The 13,434-nt window shown below is 39.0% G+C and overlaps 1 protein-coding gene across 2 annotated transcripts in view; it reads left to right on the forward strand.

Moving 5' to 3' along the window:
- Window positions 1-261: 261 nt before the first annotated feature.
- Window positions 262-13,434, forward strand: part of ENOX1 (ecto-NOX disulfide-thiol exchanger 1) — a 194,554-nt gene continuing 181,381 nt past the window's right edge. The window contains exon 1 of one of the 2 annotated variants that reach the window (XM_077811882.1): window positions 262-394. In XM_077811882.1, coding sequence (XP_077668008.1) covers window positions 304-394 — 91 coding nt within the window. In that variant the 5' untranslated portion in view covers window positions 262-303. The remainder of the gene's footprint in view (window positions 395-13,434) is intronic. The other variant, XM_077811890.1, reaches the window with a different exon arrangement.

A 13,434-nucleotide genomic window follows, 5' to 3' on the forward strand; every position in this document is an offset into this window, starting at 1 on the left:
GTGCTGTGTATTTCCATAGAAACATTTGCCATTGATTAGGTAGTCTTAAATTATAAGCTCTTTTGAGCAGGATCGTATCTTCTCTTACTGCTATACAGCACCTAGTAATTTTATGGGTGCTCCAAAAAGATGTATCATAATAATAAAAAAGTTGATTATTTTTGGTGAGATTTATTTATGTCTCAGACACCCTTTTTTCTGTTACAATTTGTGGCATATTGACTTTTAAACTCAGAATTTGTTTCTTTTGCCACAGCCGCTGATGGTTTGGGAAGTACAGCTATAGATACCACACAACTTAATATGTCAGTCACTGATCCAACAGCCTGGGCCACCGCTATGAATAACCTCGGGATGGTTCCAGTAGGATTAGCTGGACAACAGCTTGTGACAGGTAAGATTTCTGTTAGAGATTTGTTGCATGTGTCTATGGATTTTTTTCAATCTTTTTATAAACATCTGGAATCATTTCTGAAGACAGGTGTATTTTTGTAGTCTCAGAACAATTTTTGTAGGTGCACAGCTTCTGTGATTAATATTGCATACTATGTATTAGTCTCTTTGTATAATGGGTCTGTAATCCATACCGTGGTTTAACCAAGTGGAACAGCCAAAATATTTGGGGAAATCAGAGTTCTAAACCATTCATCTCCAGGCTCTATGCTGGGTCTAGGTTAGGGAGGGGATCAAGAGACGTACTTAGTCTTTGAGAGAGAGCTGATTTTCCATTCCAGTAGCTTTCCTTGAGGTTTTGCCAAGGAATAGTGTGGGCAGTGGCTGCAACCTCCTGACTGGAGGAAGATGGTTGTGCTGACAAAAGAAAGTGTAGCTATAAATAGATTTGCAAAAAATGTGAATCACATGCAATTCATATCCACTGGTAACATCAGCTAACTGAAAGAGAGAAGCAATCCCGTTCTTCTAACTTTTTTGAACACCATAATTAATTTTCAAGGGCTATTATTCTTTTACTTTCTCATTTCATTTACAGCTTGTGAGAGCTCTGTAGTGGATCACTTAATCTTTCTAGCAATAATAAAAATATTATTTTGCCCATTACAAACATTGAAGGTTCAATCCTGCTCCCATTGAAATCAGTTGATTTCGGTAGGAGCAGGATCGCGTCAAAATGAATTAAGTTTCACAACACTCTTGTGAGGTACATACAATGGGCCAGATCCACAGCTGATGTAAATCAGCTTAGCACTCTGTAAGAAAGATAGGGATAAAACCAACCTTAGGTAAGCAACTGCTTAACTGATTATTCGTACCGTCTTGCGTATGGTTCTTTTAATTTTGATTGCTTAACTAGAGAAAAGGACTCGAAAGATGAATTTAGTTTTATAGAGTTTCATTAAATATCCTTATCAACAGGAATTAATAGCACAGAATATAAGAAGTATTGGATTATGATTTGGCTAACATAAACTAGTAAAACTTGTCAGTATAACCATGTAGGTTTTCAGAATCAAATTATACAAAGACAATAGAAAATAACACATATATTCAATCACTATGTTGGGAAAGTATTGTTGTTGTTTTTTAATTTTGGCTAAGGGCACGTCTATACAGGAAAAAAAAAACCCTGTGGCAGCAGGTGTCAGAGCCCGGGTCAACTGTCTCCAGGTTGCAGGGCTTGCGCTATAGGGCTAAAAAGAGCAGTATGGACGTTTCCACTCAGGCTGGAGCCCAAACTTGACAGCCCCACCACCCTGACCTCCTCAGGGTTCAGAGTCAGAGCTCCAGCCCAAGCAGAGATGTTTACATTGCTATTTGCAGCCCCATACCATGAACTCTGAGTCAATTGAGACTTGCTGCTGCAGGTTTGCTTGCTTGCTTGTTTATTTGTTTTGTTTTGTTTTGCAGTGTGGTCAGGTGTCCTTATAAATACACATTTTGGTTTTAGTTCCTTTTATTTACTGACTCTTTCAGCATAGGCGTATTTCAGTAACTCAATAGCACAAATATGTTTGATTGCAAACATTAGCCTTACTTCTTCGCTTTATCACTTAAACTAAAAGAAATCTATATGAACGCAGTTCCTTTCTTTTCTAACAAGATTGCCCATGAGGTAAACCCTGTCATTGAAATTTACAATATTTTGCCCAAAGCTGTATCACTTATAGTTGACCTCCCTTTTATACACATTTTAATTATAATATTAAATTCCATCAAGTTCCCTATTTTACAACTCTATCTTGCACACCATAAGATATCAGTGTTTGATATTAATTTAATAGATATTTTTTAATTCATTCACCGACAGGGAAAAAGGGGAAGTCTCTTTAGCTGCACTTGCTCTTTTAGAAAAGAAATGTCTTTGAAGAAATCCAACTATTAGACCTGAGGTTTTTCTTCTTGTAGGCCTTCATTCTATCTTTTCTAAAGGGCCTTGATGCCTGGGCAAATCTTAAAATGTAATAACTCATAATTTTGGGGCCCTAGTTACTGCAACTATGTCTGCCTCCTAGGGGATTTGTGAAGTTAAATTTTTGGCTATCCTTTCTGAAATTAGGCAGTGAATGGAATTATGCCAATTTACACTAGCTGAGGCTCTGGCCCAGAATTACTCAACTTATAGATGGGTAAACTAAGACACAGAGAAGTTAGGTTATTAGTCCAGGATCACACAACCAGTCAGTCCAGAGCAGGAAATATAGCTGGTGTAGATCTTGGGTTGATTCCCAGTCCCCTGCTATAACCATTAGATACACTGTTTTCCCAACTATACAGCTGTACCTTGTCTTAAATTCTTCATCCACTTGGGACATTGGTGTTCAGTTGTGCAGTAAACTAGAGAGTCACACACTTCATTGCTTATGTAGGCCGAACTGTACACCCAATGAGGGAGACCAACATATTAAGCTGCTGCCTGTTATGTATAGGCAGTAGGTGGTGTGGAGATTTCTCTGCCTGTGGTACCAAATGAGCATCCTATGGGCCTGATTTTCCAATGAAGGCTTTTCCAGTTTTCAGATTTTCACCAAAAGCAATAGGGTTCTGCCTGCTGATGCCTAGAACAGTCTCTAAAGAAATTTGAATTGATCAGATGTGTTGTTCGAAAGCTATTGTGTCACAGATAGAAATGCCATCGAGTTGAGTATAGAGCTTTGCTTCGCTTGACCTATAAATAAGTGCCCTCTAGAAACAAACTAGCCCAGTGCTGTTTTGATGTGCTTTACTGAACTTTGTCTTTATATCTCCCTTCATATTATTTCCTTGCGTGAGGATCTCAAGGGTTTCAGTTTATCACCCTGATTGCTGCTAGTTTATTTTTGGAACTATTTTTTACCACCTATATTAGGAACACTGCTTGGATCAGTTAATATTTGTACAGCACTTTTAAAGTGTAAAGTGTGGCATAAGTGATAACTATTAATTGCTAGAGTGGAATATCTCCTTATTTCCAGCTAGGAGTAGAAGAGTCCCCTTCTCTCATGCCTTTTGCTTTCCTATGCATAAAACTATGTACAGTAGAATCTCAGCATTATGAACAGCAGAGTTATGAACTGACCAGTCAACCGCACACCTCATTTGGAACCAGAAGTACGCAATCAGGCAGCAGAGACCAAAAAAAAAAAAAAAAAAAAAAGCAAATATTCTACAGCACAGTATTGTGTTAAATGTAAACTACTAAAAAAATAAAGGGAAAGTTTAAAAAAAGATTTGATGAGGTAAGGAAACTGTTTCTGTGCTTGTTCCATTTAAATTTTTCTTGTGCATAGTAAAATTTCAAAGCTGTATTAAGTCGATGTTCTGTTGTAAACTTTTGAAAGAACAACTATAACATTTTGTTCAGATTTACAAATATTTCAGAGTTACGAACAGCCTCCATTCCCGAGCTGTTCATAACGCTGAAGTTCTACTGTATTATGTATTTCCCAAAGTAAATAGGTGCTTTGACATTTCACTCACCCCTCTCCATGATTTTGAGTTTTGACATTTTTCACCATGACAAAACCACAATTTTCACAATACTTTGCCATGAAAAGAATTATAGGTCTACTGGTATGGCACATTTATCTGCACTGAATTACATTTTCCATCCATTGTTTTAGCACAAGTACTTAAATGGTTCTTCACCCTTCCTGAGTCTGGTGTTCATGATTTATGTTAATCCTCGTGATACGTTAAACTTCTTCAGCATTTACACTTTGCTTTCAGTAATCTCATCAGCAGTATTTCTACAAACTAAAAAAGAGGAGACCCCTATGGAATCCCAGCACTAACTTCTTTCTGGCGCTAAAAAGACCTATTTCTGGCTGTTTTTATTTTCCTGCCTGGTGCCAATAAGGAATGCAGTAAATACCTTAGACTGAGTTTAGGTTGAGAATTATCTTGCATGTGAAATGTTACCTAAGCTAGCACAGTCTGAAATTTTGACTACAGTACAACTTATGGTGTCCTGGTGCATCAACTTTGTCTACAATCCTTGAGTTTCCCCAAAAGATATTCAGGCATGGCTTTCCCTTCCTGAAGGCCATGCTGGCTGTTAATAAGCTGCAGAGCTTTCCCCTCCACTTTTCCTCCATTTGATCTGCTCAAACTGTTTTAAGCTTTTTGTTCCTTTCCTCAGCTGATGTTAATTTAGTTGCTCTGTAGTACCCCAGAACTTGTGTCTTGTAATAGAATTATGCTGGCCACTTGGCAGCTTGCAGAACACTCTCCTGAACTGAGAATTTGTAAAAATGACAGCTTAAGCTTCTGCAATATCTGGTCAATTTTCCTATAAGTCTGGGATGTGTGTTTTGTGGTCCTGGTGACTAATCAATTTTAAGCACTGCTAACCTTTTAATACCTGTTTAGATGTTATCTGTACACATTTCATTCCTTATCTCCTAGAGCCGTAAATTTTGATTTTTGATCTAGGCAAATGTCAGAGCCTTTCATTTGTAAAGATGGATTCTTGTGAATACATGTATAACATCTCTTCTGTTTCTATATTATTTGCTTCTACTTGTTATTTAGAGGGCTCATCATTTTTGGTTATGTTTGGCTACTGCATTACATATAATTTAATGTATGTATTTTTACATTATATATATATATATATATATATATTGTGACAGGGTCGGGCCAGATGGCAACAGGAGAGTAATAGAAGGCAGATATATTAGCCCTAGGTTAAGTAGGTCCCATTTCCCTGAGTAAGGTAACAGGGAAGGTTCCAGAACAATCAGGAACCTTCTGGAGACAATTAAGACAGACAGGCTGATTAGAACACCTGCAGCCAATCAAGAAGCTGCTAGAATCAATTAAGGCAGACTAATCAGGGCACCTGGGTTTTAAAAAAAGGAACTCACTTCAGTTTGTGGTGCACGTGTAAGGAGCTGGGAGCATGAGGCGCTAGGAGCTGAGAGTGGGAACACATACAGTTGGAGGACTGAGGAGTACAAACATTATCAGACACCAGGAGGAAGGTCCTATGGTGAGGATAAAGATGATGTTGGGAGGAGGCCATGGGGAAGTAGCCCAGGGAGTTGTAGCTGTCGCACAGCTGTTCCAGGAGGCACTCTAGACAGCTGCATTCCACAGGGTCCTGGGCTGGAACCCGGAGTAGAGGGCGGGTCCGGGTTCCGCCCAAACCTCCCAACTCCTGGTCAGACACAGGAGGAGTTGACCTGGACTGTGAGTTCACGAAAACGGCCAAACTGAGGGCTACCGTGAAGCTCCAAGGTGAGCAAATCCGCCAATAAGCGCAAGATCCACCAAGGTAGAGGAGGCACTTTCATAGATTCATAGATATTTAGGTCAGAAGGGACCATTATGATCATCTAGTCTGACCTCCTGCACAACGCAGGCCACAGAATTTCACCCACCACTCCTACAAAAAAAAAAACCTCACACCTATATCTGTGCTATTGAAGTCCTCAAATTGTAGTTTAAAGACCTCAAGGAGCAGAGAATCCTCCAGCAAGTGACCCGTGCCCCATGCTACAGAGGAAGGCGAAAAACCTCCAGGGCCTCTTCCAATCTGCCCTGGAGGAAAATTCCTTCCCGACCCCAAATATGGCGATCAGCTAAACCCTGAGCATATGGGCAAGATTCATCAGCCAGATACTACAGAAAATTCTTTCCCAGGTAACTTGGATCTTACCCCATCTAAAACCCATCACAGGCCATTGGGCCTATTTACCATGAATATTTAATTACCAAAACCATGTTATCCCATCATACCATCTCCTCCATAAACTTATCGAGTTTAATCTTAAAGCAAGATAGATCTTTTGCCCCCACTACTTCCCTCGGAAGGCTATTCCAAAACTTCACTCCTCTGATGGTTAGAAACCTTCGTCTAATTTCTAATCTAAATTTCCTAGTGGCCAGTTTATATCCATTTGTTCTTGTGTCCACATTGGTACTGAGTTTAAATAATTCCTCTCCCTCTCTGGTATTTATCCCTTTGATATATTTATAGAGAGCAATCATATCTCCCCTCAGCCTTCTTTTAGTTAGGCTAAACAAGCCAAGCTCCCTGAGTCTCCTTTCATAAGACATAAGACTTTGTCATATATATATATATATATATATATGTAATAATGAATTTAGTTTAATTGTTAAAGATAGATGCAGTATAGTTCTAAGTATAGGGGTTCTGAGCCCCTCTCTTCAGTAGGTTGTAAGTTTTCCAAAAAATTACCTTTGCGGCTGAAATTTCTCATGCTTGGTCTCAGCCTAGAGGTGAACGTTTTCTGGAAAGGTTGGAGCAAATCTGTTAAACAGCGTTTAAATTATGCAAGCACTAAAATTGGTGTTTTCCACACTTTGAGACTTTGAGAAATATTGTCAGTTTCTTCTATGTGCTGCATCTTTTGTATGATTTGAAGCCCTCCCCATTCACTCAGTGGGAGTCACAGCAATTCTGGTACTCCACTGCCCACTATTTAATGTATTTAGAGTGATTTTTGAAAAAATGTTATTGATCACAGATCATTGGAGAGACTTATTTTGGTTTGCAGTGGAAATTTTTCAAAACAATTTTAGCTGAATATTGTCATTTTAGGGTGGTGTTTGCCTCAGCAAGTTGCATCAGATCACCCGGTTTTCTGAAAGGCAACATGCTGTCAGATGAGTGATTTATTTCTCCTATTTCTTTCTGATTGTTCTTTTGGTTCTAGGCCATCATTGTGAATATAGTGAATTAGCTTGCGTATTTATTCATCGAGACTAATTTTAAGTTTAGGAGACTGTTGAAGAAAAATTTGCCACAGTTTGTGAATCTAAGATGGTGGATGGGCAAAAATGTTGAAAATATAAATAAAAGTGAGGATGGGTATAATTGCCTGAAAGTCACACACCTGGACACCCTTAGAAGCTTATTTAATGTCTTTGTGCACACATGTGCTGTGTGATAAATAAAACAAAAAACACAAGTCCAGACTGTGACGGGTTCCCCCGGGGGTGCCACCTGGAATTGGGGTAATACGAGCCCCCGTGACCCACCAGCCTGGGCTCCCTCTCACACTATGCTGCTGTGACAAGCTGCAAGGCTGTCCAAGCTTGCTCTTTCACCAGCATACACACAGGTAGGGACAACCCAACTTACAGTTGCAGTACTTACAGGCTGCTGTGATCAGCTCTGCATGGGGAGGCTACAGCTAAGGAACTGCTCAGCTGCTCAAGAGCATAACCCCCCTCTGAAGGGTAAACCCAAAATTATACTGTCTTGCACTGCACAGAGATTTGTACAGTGTAAGCTCATGAAATTCGCCCCCTCCCTCAATATGAAGAAGGATATTCAAGAGCTTTCTGCACCCAGTTAGGATTTCCACACACTGGTTTTAGACACAACAAAAACAAGTTTATTAACTACAAAAGATAGGTTGTAAGTGATTATAAGGGATAGCAAACAGATCAAAACTGATTACCTAGCAAACAAAGAAAACATGAAAACTAAGCTTAATATACTAAAGAGATTGGATATGAGTAGCAAATTCTTACCCTAAATGATGATTTAAGCAGTCTGCAGAGATTCTTGAGGGGCCAGCCACACTTGCTTACAGCTTTAAACCCCAGGTATTTCTTTCACAGATTTATAATCCCTCTAGCTGGGTCCAGCACTTCCCCCAGTTCAGTCCTTGTTCCTCAGGTGTTTCCAGGAGTCTCTTTGGGCAGGGAGTCAATGAAGAACCACAATGACATCACTCCCCTGCCTTAAATAGCTTTTACATATGGCAGGATCCCTTTGTCTCCAAGCTTGGTTTCCACGCCTTTCAGTGGATAAACACTGGTATTCCAAGTTGGAGTCCAGTACCAGGTGATCTGGTCACATGCCCCTGTAGTGTCATAGCAGCCAAGACTCGATGCTACAAACAGCCTCACTCGGGAAGGCTCCCCAGGTGTAAACACATTTGTAATATATACATCAACAATATTCCTAACTTCAGATACCAAAACTATACATGCATACAAGTAGGATAATCATATTCAGTAAATCATAACCTTTCCAATGATATTGTATGTGACTCATCTTGCATAAAATACATAATTATGCCATACTCATATCATAATAATATTACTATAAAGAATGTGGGGCTTAGTGTCACACACACGTTCACAAAGAGAGTTTACACTTGATCTATAAAGTAATTTATTCCTGGCAAATTACACCATCTGTCTATTAATTGACCTGTATGCCTGAAAACTGAGATCACTATGGTTCCTAGAATCTTATATCATAAAAAGTCAGAAAACAGATGACTCAAGCACTGTTTGTGGAAAAATGCAAAGATTCAGACAGACTATGGCTTAAAGAATTCCTTTAGTCTTCTCCCTTGACTCATCTATTTTCTGCCATAACAATTGCTGAAGCATGCCTAGGGGAGCTATTCCAGACCACAAATCATCTTGTCCTGATGTCAGTAATATTAATTGTTGTTTTTATTAAAACGTTTTGCTTATGTTTTTTTTTTTTTGTACTAATTTTTTAAAGTAAATGAAAAGAAAATCTTACAGAACGGAGGACATAGTGGCCATGTCTAGCAGTTCCCCCCAAAATGGAAGATGTACTGCGACCGCTAGTGAAGACCCTGAGAGGAGGTCACTTGGCCAGCAGGCTTTGCCCCATCCTGGTGGATATACAACTGGTGAAAATGTGCCACATGTTCTTGATCCCCAGTTTCAATGGTTGCTGTGAGCTATACTTAGGAATAAATACAGCAGTCTACTGACACAGCAATGTAGGTCACTGGGAGCTTATTACCTTGCTGCTCCAGACTCTACATTGGCTTGCAACTTAACACTGGAACAAATTCAACGGTCTAAGTCTTAATCTTCAAAACCTTCAATGGGCTTTCCTAAAGCTTTGTGGTTACAGGATCTTAGGAAGATCCTTCTTTAGAAATCATGGCTTCAGATCATTCATATAATACAAAGAGGGGAAAAATCATGGCTTCAGACATTCATATAATACAAAGTGGGGGAAAAAATCAGGGGCACACTAGAGAAAATAAATAAGCAGAGTTCCCTAATTTTATTCTAGTTCCTTTTTGTGTGCTGTACTTGCACAGTCATTATTGTGGACATGCTGGGTTTTATTGAAGAGGAGGAAGAGCAAAGACTGACAGAGTTTAAGTTCCCTGAATATGCAATCAAGATAACCAAAGGAAAAGGACACCCAGTATACCATAAAGGTATAGAAGACTAAAGCTTCCACACTACTAAAACAATTTATTACATTCTCAAGACTTGAGAAAGCATTAAGAATAGAAGAGGGAATGTCAGAATGCAAATATGTGGAGCCGCTCGGAACATCAATAAAGAAATCTCACGTATCAGTGTAACAGGTTGGTTTTTTCATTGACCCAAAAAGCACCTGCTGAGTTAATCACACTTTCTGTAATGTGAGTGTTACACAAGGAGATTTCACACCAGGAGACTTCAATCCTAATATACTAGGAACAGACACGACTAGGTTACAAAAAAGGAGAGTCATCTAAAGGGGAGAGTAAATGTGTCTGAGATACTAAGAGCCTTTGATAACGCTATTCAGTGTGAGCATTCCTCTTAGGTCATTTCAAGTCCTCTGTATCGGTCCTTACTTGAAGCCAAGGGCAAAGATAATGGTTAAAGTTTGTTCAGCATTTAGAAATGAGTTGTACGTTTAAAATAAAAGTTGTAACTTTTGTATTAGGGCTAAATGCCCCCAAATAAACAGAACTAGAGGGGCTAGCCAGGGCATCTTAGCACATCTGTGTATTGAAGGAATGCACTTAATGTAAAATTCACGCTGTATATTGTAGGTTTTGTATTCCGTTATATTCCTCTCTTCTGTTGTACTGTGCTAGCTTGTGGCCTGAGACCCTTTGAGGGAAGGAACATGCCAACTTTTGTTATAAAGTGCTAGGTACATTTTTGGTGCCATATAATTCATACTTTTTAAAAATTCTAGCTGCCGTTTCTAACAACAAAAATTCCTGTTTTAACTGAAATTAAAAACACAGAAAATATTCTATTCAGGTTAAGGTTTTATAAAACTTTTTTTCATCCTTTTAGTTTAATTTGAGGGCAATGTTCCTTTATAGTTATTATTTTTTCTCTTTCCCCCCCCCCCAAGTCTCCATAAAGAACAGATCACAAACAATCACCAACATCCTACTTATACAAAATAATCCAGCATGTTCTGTGGGACAGTTTCATTCCCACCATTCATTCATGCTGGAACACAGATTATTAATAGTACTTGACATTTGTATAACTCCTCCAGTCAAAGGATCTCTAATTCCCTTTTCAACATTAGTAAACTAAGACTGACTCCTGTGCCATAGGTAGAGAAGTATTATCCCCATTTTGCAAATGGGGAAACTGAGGCACAGTGAGATTGTGGTTCACTCAGGACCACACAGGAAGTCTATAGCAGTGTCGGGAATAGAACACTGGTCTTATGACTCTCAGTCTTATGCTTCTACCACAAGATGACCTTTCTTCTTAGTCTGCCTGTGGTGAGGTAAAGTACTGCTTCATCCAATGGTTTGATAGCATTGTGTGGTTTCAGTTAAATAATAGATTTACCTGACCATGTATCTTCCATGCTCCACTGGTGGTGAATATGGGTATGACATCACCAGCAATCACACAGAGTAATATTTTATGGAACAGGAGGCAGCTGGTCACCTACAGACTTCTCTTAGTGGACACAGAAGAGCAAAAAACAATGACATTTAACCAGTCAGATAAGTTGAAATACTTTCTGATCTGTATTTAGACTGTGTTCTGTGCCCAAGTATTCGGGTTACTGTCTTACTATGGTTTCAAAAATTTGATATAGCCTCATTACAAGCAAGTCCCTTGCTGATATGTACGTATTCAGATTCTTCACCATCAGGAATTTTACCAAAAGATAAAAGCTGTATTGACTCTAAATGCTTTCCATTGTTAATTAATCTTCATCTTCCCGTACCCACAAAAATAATATTATTATTAATAGTAAAAATAATCATTTATTTTATTTATTTGTATTAGGGTAGCATCTAGAGGCTTATTGTACTAGGCACTGTACAAATATAGAACAAAGTCAGTCCCTGCCCCAAATTGCTTACAGTCTAAGTGAGAGAAGGTAGGTGAGACAAGCTTGTCTCTCACCAGCAGGAGATGGTCCAATAAAGATATTACCTCATCCCCTTGTCACTCTAATATCCTGGCACCAAAATGGCTAAAACACCGCTGCAAATTACAGTCTAAGTGTAAGACAGTAGACGAGTGGATAAAACAAATAGATGGGGGAGCACAAGGAAAGAGTGAGATGACACTAGTCAAGATGAAAAGTTGTCACACTAAAGCAGTTGCCTAACCATTGTCTAGTTCCCACGGTAGTTTTAGGGAGAGATTTGCAGGAAGGCAATGAGGTGGCTTTGCTGACATTTTCAGGGTGCTCTGGCAGACGGTGCTTGTTGGAAATCTTGTTTGAATGGGTGATCAAAATTGGCATCATTTGTGGAACAAAGGCTGGAGTCGAGATCTTAGTGCCACGTAATAGGAGACAGGTAAGGCAGGGATAGGCACGGTTCATGTTAAATGTTTCTTAAACTCATTTTGTGCTCTCTGCTATCATTGTCTTGCCCAATTACTTATTCCTTATTTTATTCTTTGGTGAAATTATTATGGCCAACTTCCCTGTTTAATATTTGTTACCTAGTCTTTAGATTGTCCCTAATCAAGCAATGCTTTTAGCAATTTTATGAATGCCTTTCAGGACTGTTAAAATGTAGGCCTCGATCCTTAGGCATGCATACGTGTTTGCAGGATCGGACCCTTACATAGTAGCCTAGGAATGGAAGGAGTCCCTAGGCCTCTCTTATCTAGGAAAGTTGGTGATACTCTTCCATCTCAAGCCTTTTTTTTTTTTTTTGACTTTTTAAACTTTGAAAAATGTACCAGAGAAGAGCAATATCAAAAATTTAAATAAAAACCCCACAAAGACCGAAAAAAAAAATTAGGAGGGCAAAAGAGAGAAATATGGCTGGTTTAAATTAAAACCTCTTGACATTCAGAGTATCTATTCCTGAGCACAAAGCTAACCACTGCCCATTTAATGTATTACATTCCATGTATTCATCTGTTTTTTGCTGAAATGCACTTCGGTACTTCAGCAGTGTAGCAACCTACATGGAACCTGGAGGAAGGACCATGGGCTGCAGGAGGAAGGAGTTTGGAGAACGAGTGCTGTGTGAGATGGCTAGGAATGTGAAAATATAGTTGGAGCTGTTCTGAAAAATGCTGATTTAATATAGACTGATTATTTTAATTAGGGTGGGGTCCTCTCATGTTGTTACCCAGCACTCGGACCATGAAACAGTCTCAACTGAAAGTTCATTCCTGTGATTCACGACCCCCTGAAAAATAAAATACCTCCTTAAATTCTTCCTATATGTATTGCCTTTTAACACTGTGTCTCTTAGTTCTGGTCCATCTAATTACCTCAAGTATGTCATCAAGCTTAATTTTATAACAACCGTTAGTTAGTTCAGGCATGTCACCACTGATTTATTGACTCCCAAAGCTAAGGCCTTTCAGTCTTGAGACTCAGAACATTTCCGATTGCAATTCAAGCTATTGTACTATAAATCTAAATACGGTTGGGAGCCGTGTTTTATATTTTCCATTTGTAAAAGTAAACATTCCAGCAGGTTTTTATTTTAGTTAGAATGGATTTTGTTTTAGAATGATGGAAACAACAAAACAAGAGTCTGATTCTGCAGAAGCTTGCTTACAAGTAATCCTCATTCACATGAATAGTCGTATTGGAGGCAATGGATTTCTCATGTGACTAACGATTACTCATGCAAATAACAGCATGACTGGACCATGGGAAACCACACAAATCTCCATGAAATGGCTCAGTATGTCTCCTCCATAACAAACTGCATCAGCTCTGCCTCACAAGATGTCATGTGACCCTGCAGACAGGTACGCTCCTTAGAAATGCAAAGGCACTGT

The sequence above is a fragment of the Eretmochelys imbricata genome, chromosome 1 (genome assembly GCF_965152235.1).
Source record: "Eretmochelys imbricata isolate rEreImb1 chromosome 1, rEreImb1.hap1, whole genome shotgun sequence".
Classification (NCBI taxonomy): Eukaryota; Metazoa; Chordata; order Testudines; family Cheloniidae; genus Eretmochelys; species Eretmochelys imbricata.